This window comes from Crinia signifera, chromosome 6 (assembly GCF_055691185.1).
Source record: "Crinia signifera chromosome 6, ASM5569118v1, whole genome shotgun sequence".
NCBI lineage: Eukaryota > Metazoa > Chordata > Amphibia > Anura > Myobatrachidae > Crinia > Crinia signifera.
The window spans coordinates 135,935,419-135,961,674 of NC_139222.1; the positions used below are offsets into that span (position 1 = coordinate 135,935,419).

The following is a 26,256-nucleotide window of genomic DNA, read 5'->3' on the forward strand; positions in this document are numbered from 1 at the left end:
CTACTTTAACCATTTGCACGTCTCTGCATTCATATCTCTTATATATTTATTTGTTTTTACACACAATTGCACCACCATTCTTAATTGCTAGTATGTGCCATTTCTAAATCTGCAACCGCAACACACAAGTGTGCCTATAACATTCCAGGATCACCATCATCTTTTAGGCCTCAAAAAAAAAAATCCTCCCAAAAATCAGAGTGACATTATTTTGCAGCACATTTTTGGACACATAGATTGACAGTTACTTAGTAAAGTGGCACATTCAGAACACAAGAAAAACACATGAAATAAGGGTTAATTCGTAGTGTAATTGCGGAAGGCAATTGGTTAATGGAATCCAATAAACACCATTATTTGAGTCTAATTGGTTAATGGGAGGAAAATTACTTCCAAGCGAATCTGTGCTGTGGTGTGTGAAACACCCACAGAGCCTGTTCACTCAGGCGCCTGCTCAGCCGCATGTTGGATGTTGGAGTGAACAGGCCGAGCTCCGCGTGAACACGTTATGGTACGTGCTGTAACACGCCACTCCCCTGAGCTTTTAGATGCCTACGAACGGGTTTGGACATCTTTTTGGGCGTGCCTTTGCTGTCTGTACCCATGTGTGGTCCATATGCTAGGCTATGTGCGAATACGTGCCCGAGCAAATGAACCAGAATAAGGGCCATACAGTACCTACCAGTAATTGAGTGGATTGGTGTGGATGGAAAATTTTTCACATAGATGTACCTAGAGGAACCACCTTGTCCAGAGATGTTTGTACAAGATTTTGATAAATGGTGACACCATTAGTATACTGTAATTACCAAGTAAGCTGTGCAATCCATTTACTTTTTCTTTGTTATTACCAGGGGTTCATTGTGGCTTTGCTGTACTGCTTCCTCAATGGAGAGGTGAGAACGTATTTTCTCTCAAACTGCTCATACAAAGTTATTATACTGTTATTCTGCATCAAGAATTTGCATTTTTGTAACAATACAGCTTTGATAAAAGAGAGATTGCTGTTGTTGGACTGGACCGCAGGGGTACAAGGGAATCCCCCAATGGACCCTAATTCCTGGACCCCCGTCTCCTCCTCTAGTGACCAGGTTCCAGATTGCGCAATTGAATTATACATTATACATAGATATGTCACATTAGGCTGCACAGTAATGTAATGGCTAGCAAAACCTCTGTGATGGCTGGCCACACACCCTCTGGTGACTGGTCACACCCCTAGGCATAGGCCCCGCCTCTGCGTTCCTCCAGTGCGCCCTTCATGCCCGACACTGGACCTTGCTAATTGCTTAAATGCCAAGAGAGGAGGAGAGGAAAATAAAACTCTGGGAGGGGGCACCCTTACATCACAGATATATTGGGTGTTTTAGATACAAGATAAAATGACAAGACTTTATTAGGTATGCTCTAAAATACGCTGGGTTCCTTAATCAGTAAAAACAATATGTTAAGCGCCACGCAGAAATATTGTTGGATGCGGGGCAGTACTTTGCCACTTAGCAATAAGGAGACAGGTTTTAGTTAAACAGAATTAGTGTTTGATCCTCATTTTTCCTATAATGCTAATAAGGTATAGGTATTAGTATAGCAGGATTTAAATTATAGGACCGTTTTCCATAAAAACCTGTGGTCTCCAAAAAAGGCAGGTGCTGCAAATAAACAATTAATTTATATATACTGCAATTCAAGCGGCTATTCACAAGGGGGCAGTGTTACGTTAGATTACACAGAGCTACAGTGATAGTCGGCAAGTAATTTACATGCATTAAATAGCCGTGGGAAGAAAAAGGGTACTTGTTTCCTAACACGGCGCCCAAGTTTTTCATCTTATGGCATTGCATTGCATGCCATTTAGCCGCATACGATGCATGGGATGCGATGTGATACGATTTTTTATTGTATAAGCACCCTAATGGGTGGTTGCAATGTTAAAAGCAGCCCCAATACGATTTTTTATTGTATATGCACCCTAATGGGTGCCTACAATGTTAAATGCACCCCCACGCCACCCCCACTATCAACGCAAACCCGAAGCGTGGCGAGCGCAGCGGTATGCGTCCTCCGACCTTTTCATACCCCCACTATCCACGTCGGCGCGGAGTTGATTTTAGATAGTGTGGCGAGAGGACGCATATTATTTTACAAGTATTCTGCATCCCCTCACGGGGCTCGCTGCGCTCACCACACTATATAAAATCAACTCCACGCCAACGGGGATAGTGGGGGTATGAAAAGGTCGGAGGATGCGTATCGCCGCCCCTTGCAGGCTTGCTGCGCTCTCCACGCTTCGGGTTGGCGTTAATAGTGGGGGGGGGGGGGCATTTAACATTGTAAGGACCCATCTGGGTGGTTGTACAATAAAAAATTGTATACCATCGCATTGTATGCCATTGTATGGCATACAATGCTATACAATTATTTATTGTACAACATTGCGCAGCATCGCATACCTTATTTAGGGCCGTATTCAATGAGAATATTGACGGCCTGTTTAGGATTCGCTGCACACTCGCCACAGCCCGCCGTGTATCGGAGCCTCGCTGTCCCCCCTATTCAACGTCGCAGGGGCTCGCTGCCCCTGATGGCGAGTGTGAATCCCTGCGGTGGACGCCGCAGGGAGCCTGAGGACGGTGGCAGGCAGGGAGATGGAAGTCTCCCTGCCTGCCCCAGAACGTATGTGGGGGGGAGGTGGCCTCCCTGGGAGCCAGGCAGCACAGGCTGCCCCCCGGGAGAGCCAACAGGGGACCAGGTATTCTCTGCACCTGATCGTGCATATGTAATGATCGGGTGCAGTGAATATATGAATAGCTAATGAGCGGCTCTCGGCTCCCGGCCCCCTGCTGGCTGCTCTGTGCAAAAAAATTTTTTTTTATTAAATATATATTCATGTGCTATAAGCACATGAATAAAAATAGCATGCCCCTTCTCAGAATAAAATTCCTGATTTTTTTACACCAAATGTAAAAAAACAACAACTTTATTTTAAAAGTTCACTTTCCACTTCACCATGAAAATATGGCGATTTGCTACACGGTGAGGGACGGCGAAAATCACTTAGAAAGACGGCGAGTAGTGCACATTGAATAGGGTGATTCGCTTTTTGACCCAAAAAATCACCTTCCAACGCGAAAATAGCACAAATTCGCCCTGAAACAGGGCGAATTATCCTCATTGAATACTGCCCTTAGTCTTATGGTATACAATGCGATGGGCACCGTGCTAGGAAACAAGTACCAGAAAAAGCCCACTGGACGTATCTAGTGGTTACCTTAGGACCCGGGCAGCCTGTCATAGGTCAAAGGTCCGACGCTGTGTCTGCTCCTATGTTAGTTCCTGCTTGGCCAGTCACGTAAGTGCACTACGTGGTCAGTCAATCTCTGACGTACGTTTCGCTGTGCTTGGTCACAGGGGGGCATGTGACTGTCTGCTATAGGTCTGGATATTTGTTACTTAGTTGAGCCTATAGGAAGCCTGGATATTTGATTGACAGTGCTGTCTTCCATTGGGGCGTCACAGTATGTTATCTAATATTGCAAGGGGGGCTTGTATCAGAGCACCAATAGATTGCGTTTTGCAGTTGGAAAACAAAGCTACTTCACTGACTATTCGGGCTGTGTAATACAAGCGGCTACTGTCAGATTAGGACTGCGCCGTGCTAGTGTACCCAGTAAGTGCTTTAAAATGCCCATGTAGGTAATATGAGGTGCATAATGGGGCATATGTCTGTTTACAGTATGCATCTATATAATGCTTGCATGGGGGGATAACCAGGTATGGAGTCAGGATAACTGGAATGTTACATAGTTACATAGTAGGTGAGGCTAAATAAAGACTTGCGTCCATCTAGTTCAACCTATGTTTATAGTAGCTTATCCTTAGAATGGATAGTCCTGTTGGCAGTGTGTTCGTGTGATATGAAATAGATATAGCACTCAATAGGGATACTAATTGTGCTGTATATGGCATTGCATGACTATGCACACTGTTATCTATTATGAGAAGACCACACAATGGCTTTAATTTAGGCCAGATGGTGTATTAGATTGTAAGCAGTAGCAGACAGACTAAGTAAGATTATAAAAACAGTTAAAAATTATTTTAGTTACAAAATTTACTAATTTTGCTATTTGCTTCATCTAGAAGTCACCATTCCCTGCTACCATGGATTTAGGTTCTCCCCTTGTTCTCATAAGTAATGTGTTTTTATATGTGCCTACTATACATCCCAATTTCAGAGCTCTCTGCAGTGGGACAGGGTGTCTAGCTGCAGCACCTCACCCAAAAAATCTGAATAATTGGAAAGTATGGATGTTTTCTAATGTTCCCATGCTCTCTGATGTCTCAATAATGTTTATGTATTGTACTGCATAAAGTATTGTTACATGTATCACTTACTGTATAAAGGGCATGAGTCAAAAATTATCCACACTCCAATTATATTAAATCATCTGTTGGTCTTATCAACTCTTTCCGTAATGTGTCGATATCTCCTTAGTCACTGCTGTGCTTGTTTGAACATGTTACGCCAGCATTCCTTCCAATATGACCCATTCCAGGAGCGACACAATGCTCTGTTCCTGGACTTCTTTCTTAATGGATGATTGCCATCACCTGTGTTGAACAGGTTAATTGATAAGAAAGGCATTTCACCACAAGTGATGGTACTGATTACTTAAGAGGGAAGTCCAGAAATAGAGCATTATGAATCGATAGAGAAGTTCAAAGAAGGTCACTCAAGTGTCAGCCATGAAGAAAGTGCTGTACACCTGTTCACATCCACAACTGAAGAGAACATTGAGCGTGAATGGATTCTGTTGGATAGATGGGTGACAGTCCATTACATTGCAAGTCAGCTATGGCTCTCCCTAAGCAATAATCCACAACAGACTTAGGTGCACTATTGGCTTGCAGCTCAGCCTAAAACATTTTTTTTATGAGAAAATTCAAAAGCTTGTTTCACTGAAGTGATAAACAAAGTGTTTTAAAGAGTAGGGAGATTGTTTATTTTCCAGGTGTATGTTTCCTGTCTGCAAAGCTATGGAATTGAACTTGCCTTTACTACACTTGAACTACACAAGAACATACCAATTGTGTCCATTTTCTCTCATGCAGGAGAACATCATTGACAAAACCATTGAAATCTGCATGGAAGCATGACCAGTGCAAATTTGAGATATGCTGTGCCAGATGGCATTGTACTCAGGGGCGGATTGGGACTGCAATCCAGCCCGGGAAAAAACTCTTGCGGCAGGCCTGGGGTGTGTGTGTGTGTGCTGGCGGCGGCGGGGGGGGTGGTGTTATAAAATGGGGGGGTAGGCACGGTCATATGTAATGCGGGGATGCAGGGGGGGTGGCCACTGATGTAATGCCAGGGGGAGCGGGGCAGCGGCGGTGTTTGTAATGCGGGATGGGGGGCTCATCTGCTCCTTTCGTCTGCCTCCAAATGGGGGAACGGGAGCTGGGAGCCCGCTGCCGCCGCACATGAAAGCCCATGGGAGGTGCTGTGCGCTATCGCGCATGTGCAGCAGCCCTCCCATGGCCATTTTGGATGTGGGCAAAGTGCCCGGACAGTCCAGGGGGGAGCGCGGCTGGCCCAATTTTATGGAGTTTTGGGCCGGCCCACTGGGAAATGGCCCGGTTTCCTGGTGGGCCAATCCGCCCATGATTGTACTTAACCCCATCATTTCTTCTTTCTATTTCTTGTAAATTTGTTTATAGCATTAAAACGAATACATTCTGAAGGTGGTTTATGTAAATTATGTTGTACCAATATAACTGTAGGCATAGACAACACACATTACTTAGGTTACAAACCCTAGCTCTAGTCACAGTAGCAGAAAGTTTTTCATATGTAAAATACAGTGGTAGAGCCACAACAATCTTCCACAGTAGAAAGTGCTAACACAAGTAAATAAAGCACTGGCATCACTGAGGGTGGGGTGGAAACAATAGTTATCAAATATAGAGAACAACCTAGTAATAAATAGATCATAAAATAAGCATCCTAAAGAAATACATACGGTATAGAGAGCACCCTAGTGACCACCTTGAAAAACTATACATTTTTGTAACCAACAGACAATAACAGAGCTCCCATGCAATCACCATACAATACAGTGACTAGGTTTGTGATCACCATGAAAAAACACTAGTTTGCAGGAATCGATGATCTGCAAACTCTCTTTGTTCTAGAGAATAGGATTGCCACCTAGCAACAGCTGATGGGTTAGGTGTAAGCCTCCCGACATATGCTGGAATGGTATAGTTAAAGAAAATTTTCACTTATCTTCCCACAGCTAGGGGGGTAGGGAGCTTAGCTGCTGGTGCATGACATGTGCACAGGCAGTGCATGTGCACGGCAGGTCATGCACGTGCACTCTAGTCACATGCACCTGCTGTATATAAGGCTAAGCCCCACCCCCTGAGGTCAGATTTTACAGAAGCTTACAGATGGCAATCCTAAGGTGGAACAAGAGAGAACAACCATTGTATGCAAAGACCATTGTATGCAAAAAGAAATGTTAACTAGAACATTCATAATGAACATAGATCAGATCTGAGAAACTGTACTGGAAGGGGTAAGAATTAAAATTGGGTTGGTCTAGGAACCAACAACTGAAATAACTGCCATGCTGTACTGTAGCCAGGCATGTTATAAACTGACAACCAAAAATACAAAAGGGGGTGTGTAGTGATGCGCTGTCAGTAAACAAGGTGGATTTTCTTCCTCCTTCCTTGGGCAACCGTGATTCCAAGGATGTGGGCCTGAAAAAATACACAAAGACAGAGAAGACGAATGAATAAAGTTATCCAATCTTCAATGGCTGGTTAGATGTTATTCTTCTGCTTTACTAACCTGTGTGACAGGCCCTATGAGCCCGTAAAGGTATCTTTAGCTACACACCAGACACTCCCTTTCCCATGAAGTGTGTGCTCACCTTTTGGCAAAGCCCTATGTGCATACAAAGGGTTTCTTTATCTCCTGAGACGTCTGGATGCTCCGAAAAATCCACTCCAGGACAGTTTCCAAAAATACAGAAGTTTATTCCAGAGTTCATCCAAGACAAGATACAACAAGAAAATACAATAAAAAATGAGAGTTTCCCAGATGCCAGAAACCTCCAATCCTTAAGCCGACATCCAATTGCCCGGGTACAAAAATGGATGGGGTTACCCCAAAGGATGGTAAGGGGGTGAAAGGCAGGAAGGCTAACAGGCACTTGAAAAAAACTCCTCCACAGCACCGACGCGTTTCGGACCAGATTGGTCCTTTTTCAAGGTGTGGAGTCTATACCATAGGACCAGGTATTTATACCTGTCCATCCACTATATTGATAGTGGTGATTACTAAAACAAGAGCCGGATTACTCCGGAACATGCACTAAAAGCATAAGAATTATACACAATTTTTCTAACAAATATGTCCCTATACATATAAGATATCCGTACAGAGAGAAGAAAAAGAATATATACACACAAAAGAAAACAATATATATCTTTTCATTGGTCAGAATTATAAGATAGTCCAAGTTCGCGTTTTGTTTATAACTTTAGGCACTGTTTGGCGCCAAACGCGGTGATCGTACGTATCCCGCCGTGTACTTCCTTGTCCCCCGGCCGGAAACGGAAGTGACGTGCGCTTCCTGTGATCGTGGAATGCAACGTAGCGTTTCACAGAGCCGCTTCCTGGATGTTGAACCGCACCAATGGAGCGCATCTTAGGTAGCGATATCGGGGCCAGTTTATCTCTTCATATCAAGATAGATATGCGGCGGTGACGTTCTCCATTTCCGTACATGTAACAAAATATACAAATGTTAGGAACAAATACAAATGGACTTAAAATATATTATATATACATATGAGGTATTAAATAATCATCTTTAAAGTGACAGTGCATATCAAAGGCTATGACGGGCATTGCATGGATTATAAACTATTTCATAACCTATAGTCCTCAATAAAGTGACAATGCATATGTATAGAAAAATATAAAAGTAAAAAAGTTAAAAAATATATAAAAATAAGAAAATATTTTTTTAAAAAGGTGATAATACCAATACATCAATAAAAAGCTAAATTTTTTAAAAAGCATTTCAATTCAAAGTCCATGTTGAGGCCAGAGGGTGACAAGGTTTTTAACGTATAGATGGTTTGCATTTCCGTCCTTGCCAACCTCTGGTCACAATCATTGACTCTCCAATGTGACTTTACCATCTTAATGCCACAAAAGGATACCAGATGTTTTATATCACATTGGTGGACTTTTTTAAAATGATCTGATACGTTGTTGGACTCAAGGCCTTTCTTTATGTTTCTACCGTGCTCAGCCCATCGCACTTTTAAGGCTTTTGAAGTCCTACCAACGTATTGTTTGTCACAATCACATTGTAATAAGTAGATGCAGTTTTTGCTGTCACACGTAATAAAATGATCAATCGGATATGTTTTTTTAGTGTGTAAGGATTTGTATTCTTGGACACACTTGACTGATCCCTTACATAATCGGCATAGACTGCACATACCGCATCTAAAAAAACCTTTCGATTTTATTCTTACTAACGGTGAGGGTATATTAATTGCACTGTTCACAATTGTATCCTTAACATTGTGCGCCCTTCTGTACACAAATTTGGGGTTCTCTTTTACATATTTTTCAAGTAGGGGGTCATTGGTGAGAACAGGCCAATGTTTTTTGATCAACTGTTCCAACTGCTTGTGTTGGCTAGTATACTTGGTTATAAACATTACATCAGTCATTTTTGGTTTCTGTTTCTCAATTTTCTCCATTGTTTCCCTATTTGACAGAAGATGTCTCCCTTTATCTTTGGCCTTTTCGATAATAGGTTTTTGATAACCCTTGCTCAAAAACTGTTTTTCCAGTTTGGCAGCTTGATCTTCATATTTATCTAAATCAGTACAATTTCTACTTATACGTTGGAATTGGCTTCCAGGAACACTTTTAAGCCAACTCCGGTGATGATTGCTATCGGCACCAATGAAAGAATTGCAATCAGTTTTCTTGACAAAGTTTTTTGTTTTTAAGCTGCCTTCTTCGACATAAATGGTTAAGTCAAGAAAATTTACTGAAGTGGCACTGATTTCAAACGTTAATCCAATATTCAAATCATTTGTATTCAAGTGCTGGCAAAACATCTTCAGTTCAAGTTCACTACCCTTCCAGATGCACAATATGTCGTCAATATAACGACGCTACAGCACCAGGCTAGCACCAAATGGGTGGCCCTCCCACACCACCTTGGCCTCCCACCACGCCATAAAAAGATTGGCGTAGCTTGGTGCCAGCCTGGTGCCCATAGCAGTGCCGGTGAGTTGCAGGTAGTAGTCACCATGAAACCAGAAATAATTATTGGTTAATATTAGAGAGATACCCTCCAGGATGAAGTTTTTATTATCCTCATTCATGGTCTCCTGGTCCAAGAAGAACTTTATGGCTTTAAGTCCTTTACTGTGATCGATAATAGTGTAGAGGGAGGTCACATCTGATGTTATTAATGTGAACCCTCCCTCCCACTCTATCGTTTTAAGGATCTCCAACGTGGCTATGGTATCCTTTAGATAGGATTTGCTTCTTTGTACCATAGGCTGCAACAAATTGTCTAAAAAATGAGACAAGTTGGAAAGAATAGAATTGGTGCCAGCCACTATGGGGCGGCCCGGGGGTTTAGTTTCATTTTTATGGATTTTAGGTAGTATGTACACTACTGGAATGGATGGCTTCTCTACCATAATGTATTCGCTCTCTGAAGTAGTGATAACCCCTTTTCTAGTATAAAGTTTGAAAAAAGTGGATAGTTTCCCACTGATAGTCTCAGTGGGATTCCCTCTGAGTTTCTTGTAAGTTGAGTCATCTGATAACTGTCGTATTATCTCACTGTTATAGTCATCAACGTCCAATATAACAATACTCCCCCCTTTGTCTGCGGGTTTTATTACAATCTGGTCATTGTCTCGCAGACTTTTGATGGCTTCACGTTCATTTTTAGTGAGGTTCATATTTCGATCTGGTTTAAACGTCATTTTTTCTAAGTCATTACATACTAGACGTTCAAAGGTTTCAATAAAACAGCCTTTTTTATGTTTCGGGAAAAAGGTGGATTTTTTCTTAAAAACTGAAAATTGAGTGGGTTCTGTGTTTATCCCTTCAGTTTGTCCACTTTCTTCGAAAAAGCGTTTCAGAGTTAGTTTCCTGATGAATTTTTGTAGGTCAATATAGACTTCAAATTCATTAGTTTTATTGGAGGGTGCAAACTTTAAGCCTCGTTCTAAAACTTTAATTTCATCAGGGTTGGGTTGGTATTTACTAAGATTAAAGATCTTATTTTTACTCTCATCATTTTGTTCTGTTTCCTGGATGTTAACAGGAACAGATTTTTTTGTTTTTTGATGTCTTTTTAATCTTTTAGTATTTTTAGATTCATCTGATCGACCTGCACCTCTTTTCCCTCTTTTTTTGCATGTTATGGGGGATTTTAGTGTATCGTTAACTGATGGTCTTCCTGGTCTAAAAAATGATTGTTCTCAACATTTCTCCTCAGGGTTTCGAATCTATTTTGTGTCCTCCAATTAACATTATGATTATCAGCTATGTCCTGTCTCCACTTTTTGGTGGTACTGTACTCATCTCTTATTTTATTATCTCTTCTTATTTGTTTATCCCAAATCCTTTCATTTCTTTGGATAAATGTTTTTTTTATTATTGCTGTTTGTATGGCCATAATTAGTTTTAATGCGTTTGAAATGAGATCTTTTGTCGCCAATATCAAAATCTTGGCGATCCCTCCATTGTGGTCTGTTGTTAATCCTATGATTTTTCCTTGGTGTGCGTTTTGGTAGGACTGAGTTGATTTCTGTCTCTATTGTTAATTTATTTTTATTTTTGTATTCATATTGAGAACCTGTCCTATAATCCTCTTTATCTCTCAAATACTTCTTTTTCTTTTTAAGTCTTAGTTCCTTTTCATTTTTTTCTATTTTATGGGTGATGTTGTCCTCACATTCTTTGAATTCTTTTGTTTTTGAGTGTGGATCAACTAGAGTTTTGTAAACCGTCACTACTTCCTCATTTTTCTTAAGTTCTTCATTTTTACATTTAATTATCAATTCCATTAGTTTAAATGAGCAAGCATCTAGAATTTTATACCATTCTGACTTAAATTCCAAAGATTCACTGCTGAAGGAGGGTGTCTTATCTATCCTCAAACCCCTTGGGATAATTTTCTCTGAGCTGTATTTCTCCAGGGAGACAATCTGCCACCATAGACGTCCCTCCTTCAGCAGTGCTTTTTCCAATTTGAACATTGCTTCTTCAAGATTATCATCTACCATTTCACAATGATCATCATTACCAAAAATATCTTTGGCTAAAACATTTCTGCGACCCCTATGGGCAAACATTTTTTGGCTGCAGGTAACCTCTATAATTGGTATAGACAATTGTACAAAAACAGAGATATAGAGGTATCACCGCGCCAACCTGGCTGCTGCAAATCAACACACCCCTGGGATACCAACCCCAATTCAACATACAACCAAAAATACAAAAGGGGGTGTGTAGTGATGCGCTGTCAGTAAACAAGGTGGATTTTCTTCCTCCTTCCTTGGGCAACCGTGATTCCAAGGATGTGGACTCGAAAAAATACACAAAGACAGAGAAGACGAATGAATAAAGTTATCTAATCTTCAATGGCTGTTTAGATGTTATTCTTCTTCTTTACTGACCTGTGTGACAGGCCCTATGAGCCCGTAAAGGTATCTTTAGCTATACACCAGACACTCCCTTTCCCATGAAGTGTGTGCTCACCTTTTGGCAAAGCCCTATGTGCATACAAAGGGTTTCTTTATCTCCTGAGACGTCTGGATGCTCCGAAAAATCCACTCCAGGACAGTTTCCAAAAATACAGAAGTTTATTCCAGAGTTCATCCAAGACAAGATACAACAAGAAAATACAATAAAAAATGAGAGTTTCCCAGATGCCAGAAACCTCCAATCCTTAAGCCGACATCCAATTGCCCGGGTACAAAAATGGATGGGGTTACCCCAAAGGATGGTAAGGGGGTGAAAGGCAGGAAGGCTAACAGGCACTTGAAAAAAACTCCTCCACAGCACCGACGCGTTTCGGACCAGATTGGTCCTTTTTCAAGGTGTGGAGTCTATACCATAGGACCAGGTATTTATACCTGTCCATCCACTATATTGATAGTGGTGATTACTAAAACAAGAGCTGGATTACTCCGGAACATGCACTAAAAGCATAAGAATTATACACAATTTTTCTAACAAATATGTCCCTATACATATAAGATATCCGTACAGAGAGAAGAAAAAGAATATATACACACAAAAGAAAACAATATATATCTTTTCATTGGTCAGAATTATAAGATAGTCCAAGTCCGCGTTTTGTTTATAACTTTAGGCACTGTTTGGCGCCAAACGCGGTGATCGTACGTATCCCGCCGTGTACTTCCTGGTCCCCCGGCCGGAAACGGAAGTGACGTGCGCTTCCTGTGATCGTGGAACGCAACGTAGCGTTTCACAGAGCCGCTTCCTGGATGTTGAACCGCACCAATGGAGCGCATCTTAGGTAGCGATATCGGGGCCAGTTTATCTCTTCATATCATGATAGATATGCGGCGGTAACGTTCTCCATTTCCGTACATGTAACAAAATATACAAATGTTAGGAACAAATACAAATGGACTTAAAATATATTATATATACATATGAGGTATTAAATAATCATCTTTAAAGTGACAGTGCATATCAAAGGCTATGACGGGCATTGCATGGATTATAAACTATTTCATAACCTATAGTCCTCAATAAAGTGACAATGCATATGTATAGAAAAATATAAAAGTAAAAAAGTTAAAAAATATATAAAAATAAGAAAATTGTTTTTTTAAAAAGGTGATAATACCAATACATCAATAAAAAGCTAAAATTTATAAAAAGCAAGATTACAAATCCTTACACACTAAAAAAGCATATCCGATTGATCATTTTATTACGTGTGACAGCAAAAACTGCATCTACTTATTATAATGTGATTGTGACAAACAATACGTTGGTAGGACTTCAAGAGCCTTAAAAGTGCGATGGGCTGAGCACGGTAGAAACATAAAGAAAGGCCTTGAGTCCAACAACGTATCAGATCATTTTAAAAAAGTCCACCAATGTGATATAAAACATCTGGTATCCTTTTGTGGCATTAAGATGGTAAAGTCACATTGGAGAGTCAATGATTGTGACCAGAGGTTGGCAAGAACGGAAATGCAAACCATCTATACGTTAAAAACCTTGTCACCCTCTGGCCTCAACATGGACTTTGAATTGAAATGCTTTTTATAAATTTTAGCTTTTTATTGATGTATTGGTATTATCACCTTTTTAAAAAAAATAATTTTCTTATTTTTATATATTTTTTAACTTTTTTACTTTTATATTTTTCTATACATATGCATTGTCACTTTATTGAGGACTATAGGTTATGAAATAGTTTATAATCCATGCAATGCCCGTCATAGCCTTTGATATGCACTGTCACTTTAAAGATGATTATTTAATACCTCATATGTATATATAATATATTTTAAGTCCGTTTGTATTTGTTCCTAACATTTGTATATTTTGTTACATGTACGGAAATGGAGAACGTTACCGCCGCATATCTATCATGATATGAAGAGATAAACTGGCCCCGATATCGCTACCTAAGATGCGCTCCATTGGTGCGGTTCAACATCCAGGAAGCGGCTCTGTGAAACGCTACGTTGCGTTCCACGATCACAGGAAGCGCACGTCACTTCCGTTTCCGGCCGGGGGACCAGGAAGTACACGGCGGGATACGTACGATCACCGCGTTTGGCGCCAAACAGTGCCTAAAGTTATAAACAAAACGCGGACTTGGACTATCTTATAATTCTGACCAATGAAAAGATATATATTGTTTTCTTTTGTGTGTATATATTCTTTTTCTTCTCTCTGTAAGGATATCTTATATGTATAGGGACATATTTGTTAGAAAAATTGTGTATAATTCTTATGCTTTTAGTGCATGTTCCGGAGTAATCCGGCTCTTGTTTTAGTAATCACCACTATCAATATAGTGGATGGACAGGTATAAATACCTGGTCCTATGGTATAGACTCCACACCTTGAAAAAGGACCAATCTGGTCGGAAACGCGTCGGTGCTGTGGAGGAGTTTTTTTTCAAGTGCCTGTTAGCCTTCCTGCCTTTCACCCCCTTACCATCCTTTGGGGTACCCCATCCATTTTTGTACCTGGGCAATTGGATGTCGGCTTAAGGATTGGAGGTTTCTGGCATCTGGGAAACTCTCATTTTTTATTGTATTTTCTTGTTGTATCTTGTCTTGGATGAACTCTGGAATAAACTTCTGTATTTTTGGAAACTGTCCTGGAGTGGATTTTTCGGAGCATCCAGACGTCTCAGGAGATAAAGAAACCCTTTGTATGCACATAGGGCTTTGCCAAAAGGTGAGCACACACTTCATGGGAAAGGGAGTGTCTGGTGTATAGCTAAAGATACCTTTACGGGCTCATAGGGCCTGTCACACAGGTCAGTAAAGCAGAAGAATAACATCTAAACAGCCATTGAAGATTGGATAACTTTATTCATTCGTCTTCTCTGTCTTTGTGTATTTTTTCGAGCCCACATCCTTGGAATCACGATTGCCCAAGGAAGGAGGAAGAAAATCCACCTTGTTTACTGACAGCGCATCACTACACACCCCCTTTTGTATTTTTGGTTGTATGTTGAATTGGGGTTGGTATCCCAGGGGTGTGTTGATTTGCAGCAGCCTGGTTGGCGTGGTGATACCTCTATATCTCTGTTTTTGTACAAATGTTATAAACTGAGGAAGAAGAGGAAATAATTAATTTCTGATCTTTAGGTGGCTGCACCTGTTGCTCCTTCTAGACCTTCGGAGTGCCTTGAATCAAAGGATAAGTTAGGTATATAACTGAACCTTAGAGAGTACAAACAACAGACCTGGCAAGGTAATGGGTGGGTTGGGTTGGAGCTGTTGCTAGGTGGCAATCCTATTCCCTAGAACAAAGAGAGTTTGCAGATCTTAGATTCCTGCAAACTAGTGTTTGTTCGTCGGGAAGCGTGCCACCTAGCAACAGCTGGTGGGTAGACTACCACACACCTGATGGTTGCTCTAAGGAAAGCTTTTCTTTGAGTACCGGAAGGCCTCCAATAATGTCTAAAGAAAGTGCAAGAGGATGAACAATGCCCAGCTTGCAATACAGGCTGTAATGGTAAGCCTCTAGCAGCCATTGAAGTAACTGCGTCGCAGTGAAGGGGATGGCCTTTGAAATGGAGTACAAAGGAAAAATTCACTAGGAATATTCAGGCGCTTTGATGTTGGCTGAGGTTCTAAAGGAAGAAGCAGCTGCTCAAATGTGGGGATAGTCAGTCCCAACTAAAAATATATGAAAAAAACGGTACTTGTGTAGCTTCGCTCGCCCACGCTGCGGGTCGGTGGCTCGCTATGCTCGCCACGCTATTTAAAATCAACTCCATGCCAACATGGATAGTGGAGGTATGAACTATCCATGTTGGCATGGAGTTAAGTTACTTTTTTTAACATAGTTTGTGGTGAGCGTAGAACCCGGAAGTAGCACGGCGCCATGCTGGCGCCGTGAAACTAGACAAGTACCGAAAAAACAAACAAGCTCAAGGCAAGTAGAGCAGCGCTATTAATAACACAACACCAAATGATTAGAGTCATAATAACAAACCTTTACTAATATGGATAAATACCCGGGTTTTACAGATATAAAAAGTACAATTCATAAAATGTTAAAAGCAATTGATCCAATGAATTTCCAAGCCACTATGGACGTGTGGATTAAAGCAGATGGGATAATACAGGTAATCACTTTAAAAGATCAGGGTGAGTGCACATTACCACATCATGAATCCAATTTCCTTTCTCTCATGTGTAGGTCAATGATGTCCTCACAGTTAGGGAGACACTGTTTTAATTGCTGCTATAGATGAAATGTAGGCTTCCGCTCACTAGATGAAGAAGTCCTCTCATGGGGTGTTTTGCTTACGTCACCTGAGGGATATTTGGAGCGGTGTCTGCCAATGATAGCAGCAGTGGGTTGACGAGAGAAAGGTGGCTTCCGCACGCTCTGAGTTGAATCACTGACACAGGTGATGAATAGAATGTTGAAAAACACCCGGAAAGCTGGTGTGTGGTGTCCGCCAAAGGTGGTGTCTCTTAAATGGTGATAGCAGAAGTGTCTGTCCACATGAATAAATCCACAAATGATCCACAGTATAATTTCAGGGGCTGGAAAGGCTTCTAACGTGTTTCGCTGCAACCTGCAGCTTTTTCAAAGGTGTTTGAACTGTGTACCTGGGTCAGGTATTCATACCCTAACTAATGAGGTAATCATTAACACATGGATGATCCAATCATTGGTGTGATGTTCAGTAATAATCATAAAATACATTATAACAAGGAGGCAGACATAAGCAAAAATGAAAACAATACATACAATTCATAAAAGAAACAAATTTTAATAGAACTGAAAAGAAGTTTGGTATAGGGGCGCCGTTTACATATGTGTGTTATGTCCGATCATGTGATCAGAAACTAATCTCTGATCTTTGGATATAAGTCCATTAATCTGTTGTTATATTGGGGCAGATGTATTATCCGTCGTTATGGGGGAGAAGGGTATCAGCGCACGTTATGTGCACTGATACCGCTTCTTCCTTATGTATGATAGAGCCGGGATGCGGTAATGGACAGGGGCGCTATGCTCCCCTGTCCATATCGGCGCTGCTATCAAAATGATAGCAGGCCGAATGTATGAACGGTCAGCATCGCTGACCGTTCCGCACGAAGCCTGCTTTGGCTTCGCCAGCATCAGGCTGGCGAAGCCCTATCTAAACAGCAGGGACAGCGCTGTCCCTGCTGTTAGGTCTGGGCTGCGCTGGGGATCTCGCGTGAACAGCGAGATCCCGTGCATGCCCAGTGTGGCCGGCGGGGGACAGGAGATAGCGCATCAGTATTAACTGATGCGCTATCTCCAGAAAGAGACATCGCCGGAGGGGGGAGTTAACGCACCCCCGCTTCGGCAGACAAGATGTTAATACATCTTGTCGATGTCCCTTCCTGCTTTGCCTCGCTATTGAGGCGAAGCAGGAAGTATTATAGCGGCGCTTATCGCGCTGCTATGATACATCTGCCCCATTATTAGGGAACCATTCAGGTGATATAAATGAACTACTTGATATAACAGAGATGAAACTAAATCGCATGTTTTGAAGATATATTATGTTTATTGTGGCATAGAACAGGTGGAACGCAAATGCGTTCCAAGTAAGCGGGAAAAATACTTCCGCTTTCAACCTGGAAGTGAAACAGGTTGAATAGTATTGGGCGCGATAGTGCAATAAAGTAGTGCTGCTTAGAATGGTCAAGGGGTGGAGAGAGACTATACGTAATAACAGAAGCGGTCATGTGACCGTCACGTGACTATCATTGGAAATCCCGGAACGCATATGTGTTCCAGCTGTATCTTAAGCATGACATGATCCGATGCATAACAAAGAATTACCAGAGTTTTATCTGAAACTCAAGCACAACATGATTTAACGATGGTGATAATAGTGAACATGTTACTAGAAAAAAAGTTATAATATTAATAATAATAATAGTCAATTTAGGGAGAGGTGCATATATACATCAAGAGCTTATTACACTTTTAAAGGGAAGGGAAGTGAGGGGAGGGGAATTGGGACTGTTTAATGAATATGTAGTTCACGATTTACCATATATTTATATTTATAAGGACGGTGTGTTGATGTACATGCATATCAAACAAACCTAAACATGAGGTATCGCATAATCGACAGTTAGGGTGTCCCATAGATATAGTGCTCCTCACAAGGGGTGTATCAACCATATATATTCATATTATTATTACAAAAAGTGTAAAGCCATTTATTATATTAAATTGGCAAATATAACAGAAATACATAAAATATAAGTATTGACAAATAGATATAGTTCATCAATCACATTGTGCTGACAGGTGAAAAAAAAAAAAAAAATATATATATATATATATATATATATTTGTTTGTTTGTTTTGTTTTGTGTGATATTGTAGAGTCCAATACTATGCAATTACACCATATATCTTATGTCACATATACAATCATAATAAAGCCATAGCCCAAGACGAGAGAATTCAAAGCACAATGTTTAATTCCATTGCTTCATTTAAACCCCTTGGGAGCAAACAGTCCAACTTAAAAGTCCAAAAGATTTCGGTACTCTTTACCTAGAACGGCGCCCGTCGCGGGCATCGCGGGTACATTTATGCCTGCCCGCGACGCGACCGACGCGATGCCCGCGATTTTCCCATTGAAAACCATGTTAAACCTGAAAAATCGCGTCGGTCGCGTCGCGGCCGGCCATAAACGTACCCGCGATGCCCGCGACGCGATGCTCCCGATTTCCCATAGGAAGCAATGTTAAAAGGCGCGATGGACCCGATTTTAGTGTTAAATGCCTCAATCCACCCGATTTGGCCATAGGAATCAATGTTAAATGGGCTACAGAGCCCATTAACCCTTAAATGTCCCCCCAAATTTTTAACGCCACCCCACGATCAACGCCAACCCGAAGCGTGGCGAGCGCAGCGAGCCCGCGAGGGGCGGCGGTACGCGTCCTCCGACCTTTTCATGCCCTACTATCCACGTCGGCGTGGTGTGAGAATAGAATAGTGTGGCGAGCGCAGCGAGCCACCGAGCCCGAAGCGTGGCGAGCGCAGCGAGCCCCGCGAGGGGACGCGGATACCTTCACAGTTAAGCGCGTCCCCTTGCGGGCTTCACAGGTGTCCGTGGCCACGCGGACACCTGTGAAGCCCGCGAGGGGACGCGCTTACCTGTGAAGGTATCCGCGTCCCCTCGCGGGGCTCGCTGCGCTCGCCACGCTTCGGGCTCGGTGGCTCGCTGCGCTCGCCACACTATTCTATTCTCAACTCCACGCCGACGTGGATAGTAGGGGAATGAAAAGGTCGTAGGACGCGTACCGCCGCCCCTCGCGGGCTCGCTGCGCTCGCCACGCTTCGGGTTGGCGTGGATCGTGGGGTGGCGTACAAAAATTGGGGGGACATTTAAGGGTTAATTGGGGCTATTTGGGCTCTGTAGCCCATTTAACATTGATTCCTATGGGAAAATCGCGGGCATTGAGGCATTTAACGCTAAAATCGCGGTCAATCAGGCTTTTTAACATTGTTCTCTATGGGAAAATCGCGGTAATCGCGGGTACCCGATTTTGATGTACCCGCGATTTACCCGCGATTTACCCGCGATGCCCGCGATTACCGCGATTTTACCCGCGATGCCCGCGATTTCAATCGTGGGCGCCGTTCTAGGTAAAGAGTACCAAGATTTCTTGTCTACACAAGGTGCGAAATCTATTGCCACCCCTTTTAGTTGGGGGTATATGTTCAAGACTGGTAAGTTTTAAATGTTTGGGGTCACTGTTATGCTGTTCAAAAAAATGTTTGAACTGTGTACCTGGGTCAGGTATTCATACCCTAACTAATGAGGTAATCATTAACACATGGATGATCCAATCATTGGTGTGATGTTCAGTAATAATCATAAAATACATTATAACAAGGAGGCAGACATAAGCAAAAATGAAAACAATACATACAATTCATAAAAGAAACAAATTTTAATAGAACTGAAAAGAAGTTTGGTATAGGGGCGCCGTTTACATATGTGTGTTATGTCCGATCATGTGATCAGAAACTAATCTCTGATCTTTGGATATAAGTCCATTAATCTGTTGTTATATTGGGGCAGATGTATTATCCGTCGTTATGGGGGAGAAGGGTATCAGCGCACGTTATGTGCACTGATACCGCTTCTCCCTTATGTATGATAGAGCCGGGATGCGGTAATGGACAGGGGCGCTATGCTCCCCTGTCCATATCGGCGCTGCTATCAAAATGATAGCAGGCCGAATGTATGAACGGTCAGCATCGCTGACCGTTCCGCACGAAGCCTGCTTTGGCTTCGCCAGCATCAGGCTGGCGAAGCCCTATCTAAACAGCAGGGACAGCGCTGTCCCTGCTGTTAGGTCTGGGCTGCGCTGGGGATCTCGCGTGAACAGCGAGATCCCGTGCATGCCCAGTGCGGCCGGCGGGGGACAGGAGATAGCGCATCAGTATTAACTGATGCGCTATCTCCAGAAAGGGACATCGCCGGAGGGGGGAGTTAACGCACCCCCGCTTCGGCAGACAAGATGTTAATACATCTTGTCGATGTCCCTTCCTGCTTTGCCTCGCTATTGAGGCGAAGCAGGAAGTATTATAGCGGTGCTTATCGCGCTGCTATGATACATCTGCCCCATTATTAGGGAACCATTCAGGTGATGTAAATGAACTACTTGATATAACAGAGATGAAACTAAATCGCATGTTTTGAAGATATATTATGTTTATTGTGGCATAGAACAGGTGGAACGCAAATGCGTTCCAAGTAAGCGGGAAAAATACTTCCGCTTTCAACCTGGAAGTGAAACAGGTTGAATAGTATTGGGCGCGATAGTGCAATAAAGTAGTGCTGCTTAGAATGGTCAAGGGGTGGAGAGAGACTATACGTAATAACAGAAGCGGTCATGTGACCGTCACGTGACTATCATTGGAAATCCCGGAACGCATATGTGTTCCAGCTGTATCTTAAGCATGACATGATCCGATGCATAACAAAGAATTACCGGAGTTTTATCTGAAACTCAAGCACAACATGATTTAACGATGGTGATAATAGTGAACATGTTACTAGAAAAAAAGTTATAATATTAATAATAATAATAGTCAATTTAGGGAGAGGTGCATATATACATCAAGAGCTTATTACACTTTTAAAGGGAAGGGAAGTGAGGGGAGGGGAATTGGGACTGTTTAATGAATATGTAGTTCACGATTTACCATATATTTATATTTATAAGGACGGTGTGTTGATGTACATGCATATCAAACAAACCTAAACATGAGGTATCGCATAATCGACAGTTAGGGTGTCCCATAGATATAGTGCTCCTCACAAGGGGTGTATCAACCATATATATTCATATTATTATTACAAAAAGTGTAAAGCCATTTATTATATTAAATTGGCAAATATAACAGAAATACATAAAATATAAGTATTGACAAATAGATATAGTTCATCAATCACATTGTGCTGACAGGTGAAAAAAAAAAATATATATATATATATTTGTTTGTTTGTTTTGTTTTGTTTTGTGTGATATTGTAGAGTCCAATACTATGCAATTACACCATATATCTTATGTCACATATACAATCATAATAAAGCCATAGCCCAAGACGAGAGAATTCAAAGCACTATGTTTAATTCCATTGCTTCATTTAAACCCCTTGGGAGCAGACAGTCCAACTTAAAAGTCCAAAAGATTTCTTGTCTACACAAGGTGCGAAATCTATTGCCACCCCTTTTAGTTGGGGGTATATGTTCAAGACTGGTAAGTTTTAAATGTTTGGGGTCACTGTTATGCTGTTCAAAAAAATGTCACGATACACTATGTTGCAGGGAGCCCTTTAAAATATTACGGCGATGCTCGAGGAATCTAGTCCTCAATGGTCGTGTAGTACGGCCAACATATTTTAAATCACAGGTGCAAGTCAGGAGATATATGGTAAAGGATGTATTGCAATTAATGAACCCTCGGATCTTGATATTCTCCATAGATGTACTAATCGACAAAGATTTATTGGTGATAAAGTTACATGTGATGCATTGATTTCCACCACATTTATAGCAGCCCACCGGTTTCATTGGGTGCCATCCTGATGTCGAGGGCAGAGTACTAGCCGGTTCTTGTGGGTTTTTAACGTAACTAGGGGCTAAAAGATTTTTTAAAGATTTATTCTTACGAAAAATAAAAGATGGTTGAGCCGGCAACACTTCTCTAAGTAAAGGGTCCTGTTTTAAAATAAAGTGGTTCTTCTTAATAATTTTTTGTATATCCTGGATAATCCCTATTAAAGGTGGAAATAAAGGAGATACAGTCATCCCTAATGGCAGTGGATTTATTTGATGCTACTTTATTGCATAGGAGGGTGTCCCTGTCTGTCTCTCTACTGGACCTATATGCTTCCTGAGTTAATTGAATAGGATAACCGCATCCCTGGAATGCGGTCATAAGTTCCTTTGCCTGTTGATCAAATGTGTCCAGCTCAGAACAATTGCACCTGAGACGCAACATTTGCCCCTCGGGGATGTTTTTCACCCAAGGTGGGTAGTGTGCGCTTTTAAAATTTAAATAGGAATTGGTGTTAATGGGTTTCTGGTAATTCTTAGTTTGAATATGGCCATTAACACTATTAAGGGAGATGTCCAGGAAATTGATAGTGTGGGGGTTATAGTCACAAGTAAATCTGAGATTAAAGGAATTAGAATTCAAGTGAGAAACAAAGGAAGTGATAGAAGTGACATCCCCATCCCAAATAAAGAACAAATCATCTATATAACGGCCATAGAGGACCAGATTCGCACCAAACGAGGACCCCCAAATGAGTTGGTCCTCAACCTCCCCCATGTAGAGGTTGGCATAGCTTGGCACGAATCTGGTCCCCATGGCCGTCCCCATCACCTGTAAGTAAAAAGTGTCCTGAAAAAGAAAATAGTTGTGTTTGAGTATGAAAAGAATTGAGTTAATGAGAAAGTGGCGCAATTCCACCGTCAGGTCAGCATCATCCCATAATCTTTTAGAGATGGTTTTAATCCCCAACTCATGGGGTATATTGGAGTAAAGACTCTCAACATCGAGCGTTAGGAAGTGGTACGAATCCTTCCACTCGATGTTTTTAATTAGGTTGAGAAAGTGAGTAGAGTCCTGGATGTGTGATCTGAGGGTGGGAACACGTGGCTGTAAATAAGAATAAACAAACTGTGAGAGGTTGGAAGTGAGTGAGTGGACACCGGAAATGATAGGACGATCTGGTGGGGAAGTGAGGTGTTTATGAATTTTAGGAAGGTGGGTCAGAAGAAACACCGAAGACCCACTCACATCGTGCATCGTGAGCGGGTCATCCTGGTGTTTACCCAACATAACACCCGCGAGAGCTTGGGGTAATTTTTTAAGACTGTAACTGTAAATTAAGTCACTGAGGTGTCCTAGTTTTTGGTTTTAAAATGAATGTTTTTGTTGATATACATGTAACTAATATATTTTTAACTAATAATAATTACAGGTACAGGCAGAGATCCAGCGGCACTGGGGCAAGTGGCAAAGGTCATTGGAGAGTAATGTCTTCAATCTGGTAACACAGGACTTCACTGCGTGATTTGCTAGATCCATCCAACCAAAATATTTAGGTGGCTCTACAACATGACTATGAAAATGTCTGCAAATGTCCACCTGTATCTCTAGCAGCCATCTGGTCGGAAGAAAAAAAAAAACATTTATGAGCATTTCCTAAAGCATAATATCATAGGCACAAGCAAAGACCTTCAGCCTTTGGAGAAAGGCAGTGTGGTCAGGTGAATCCTATTTTTGAAAAAGACATAAAGATTGTATTGCATGGCATGCCTGCTTCTGTTATTTCTGTAATGTTAACTAGACATCTATTGAGGGACTTTCTATGTCCACTCTCTGCACAATTCATGTACAGTGTATGTTTTAGCTATGTAATATGTGCTATTTTAAGTCATTATAAACAGAAATGATGCACAAAAAATAATAAAAAATTGTGTAAAACAATTAAAACAATCATTAAGGTTTACAATAGAAACATCACTTAGAGGACATTACCTGTGTTTTATTATATCATGATATCATCCTGCGCTACATTTTCAGAGAGAAAACCATAATACACCATCCATTAGTTCCACCCACTAATGGAATATATGTGAATGCAGCATGGCTAGATGGAAGCAGTGCATTGGCACATTATCATTATTATGCCATCAGGTTAACAGAATGTTGCTCCATCTGTATGATCATTGTGGATTCTAATATTAAATTGATCATAAGTGCTTATTCAGTAACCCCCGTGATTAGCAAGAATCACTATTAGGCAATTTTTGCTAATGTGCGTATGCACAAGCCCTTAAACTGATGTTGCATTATGGAAAATGCAACCAGAGTCTAAGGGCCAGCAGGTGGATGTGATGGGATGGCAACGAGGCATTGCAGGGGAGCGGTCCAGATAACACAGGTTTGTCCGGACCAATCTCGGGGTGGCCCGTGGTGACTACACACACACACGCAGCCACTGCAACCCAAAATATGGCAGCACAGTGCCTGCATGCGAGTGCTTTATTTTTTAGCCAACAGTGCATGATTCCGACTGAACTTCTATTTTTATTTGCACAAGACATACAGGGGGAAATTTACTAAAGAAAATTTGTAAAAAAAATAGGTGTATTTGTATCCAGAAATACACTCATTTTTGACATTTAGGGGGAAATTTACCAATATGGATTCGTAAAAAATAGGTGTATTCGTAGGCAGAAATACACCTATTTTTTACACATTTGTATTTTCGGGATTTACTATCCAGAAAATACAACAATTCGTATTCCTAATGATGGGACATTCGTATTTGTATTTACAAATACGAATGTCTACACCATCGATAGGATACGACAGGAATCACCATTCAAAAGAATGGTGGTTCCTGATTTACTAAGCAGCCATATTGATAATAAGGCTGCTAATTGGTGTAAAACTGTCACGCAAACACGACAGGAAAATACACCTTGATTGTCCTGTCGTATTTGGCATTAGCCTGCACGGATCAGTCAGATCCGTGCAGGCTTTAGTGTAAAAAAATAGAAAAATTAAATAAATAAATGAAAAAAACAGCATAGGGTCCCCCCCCCCCCACAGCTGTAACCAGCACCAGGCTGAAGGAGCCGGTAATTAAAAATCAGGGAACCCGACAAATAGGGGTTCCCTGATTTTTAACAACCAGCCCCAGGCTCCAGGTCCGGGGCTGGTTCCCAAAATACTGGGGACAAAATGACTAGGGGTCCCCCGTATTTTAAGAACCAGCCCCAGGCCAAACCAGCCAGCAGTTTAATGCCACAGCCGGGGGGAGACTTTTTATACAAGTCCCCCCCGGCCAAAGCATTAACCCTCTGACCAGTCAGCCTGGCCAGGGGCCCTGGGGGAGTGGGGACCCCCCCAATAAAGGGCCCCTCCAGGACTTACCTGACCAGGCTGAAGCCTGGTGCTGTCCCCAGTGACTCTGGGCTGTGGTCACCGGGCTGATCTTGGTGTAAAAAAAAAGATGAATAAACTATTGTTTTAAACTGTGGAACTATGAGTCCCAGCAAGCCTCCCCTGCAAGCTGGGACTTGGAGAACCACAAGTCCCAGCCTGCGGGGCATTAAAGGGCCCGCTGGGTCTTGTAGTTCCACAGTAAAAAAAATAGTTAAATAAATACACACTGACACCTGAAAAATAAAAGTTTAATACATACATTACACACACTGATACTTACCTATCTTGATCCCGTAGGTAGGTCCCAGAGTCTTGATCCGGTGCCTTGTCCTGGTTCCGGATCATGTCGTCATTCTTCACCATGTCGATCTTCATGTCAGGTCCGGGTCCGAAGAAATCCATGGTGGACCTGTGGAAGGAAATCCAACTCACCCAGGTCCTCCATGGAAGTTCTTCTGGCTTGGTCCGACGTAGTCCAGGGCTTCTTCCTTCTTCTTCCATCTTCTTGCTTCTTTTTCAAGCTGCCGCTGACTCCGGCAGCTCCCCGACTGTCAGAGCCGCAGAGATCCTTCCTCCTCGGCATCTGTACTCAGAATGAATTCTGGCCAATCAGAAGCTGACTTTCCTGGCTCCTGATTGGCCGCTAGGCGGCTTCTGATTGGCCAGAATTCATTCTTAGTATAGACGCCGAGGAGGAAGGATCTCTGCGGCTCGGACAGTCGGGGAGCTTGCTGGAGTTGCCGGCAGCTTGAAAAAGAAGCAAGAAGATGGAAGAAGAAGGAAGAAGCCCTGGACTACGTCGGACCAAGCCAGAAGAACTTCCATGGAGGACCTGGGTGAGTTGGATTTCCTTCCACAGGTCCACCATGGATTTCTTCGGACCCGGACCTGACGCCGACATGAAGATCGACATAGTGAAGAATGACGACATGATCTGGAACCAGGACAAGGCACCGGATCAAGACTCTG

General features: G+C 42.0%; 1 protein-coding gene across 3 annotated transcripts in view; it reads left to right on the top strand.

Moving 5' to 3' along the window:
- Window positions 1-23,817, top strand: part of LOC146008233 (vasoactive intestinal polypeptide receptor 1-like) — a 134,919-nt gene extending 111,102 nt beyond the window's left edge. Inside the window, exons 12-13 of one of the 3 annotated variants that reach the window (XM_083147308.1) lie at window positions 855-896; window positions 23,312-23,817. In XM_083147308.1, coding sequence (XP_083003434.1) covers window positions 855-896; window positions 23,312-23,404 — 135 coding nt within the window. In that variant the 3' untranslated portion in view covers window positions 23,405-23,817. Of the gene's footprint in view, window positions 1-854; window positions 897-5,112; window positions 5,270-23,311 lie in introns of those variants that run through there. The other 2 variants (XM_083147310.1, XM_083147309.1) reach the window with 2 other exon arrangements.
- Window positions 23,818-26,256: the final 2,439 nt, after the last annotated feature.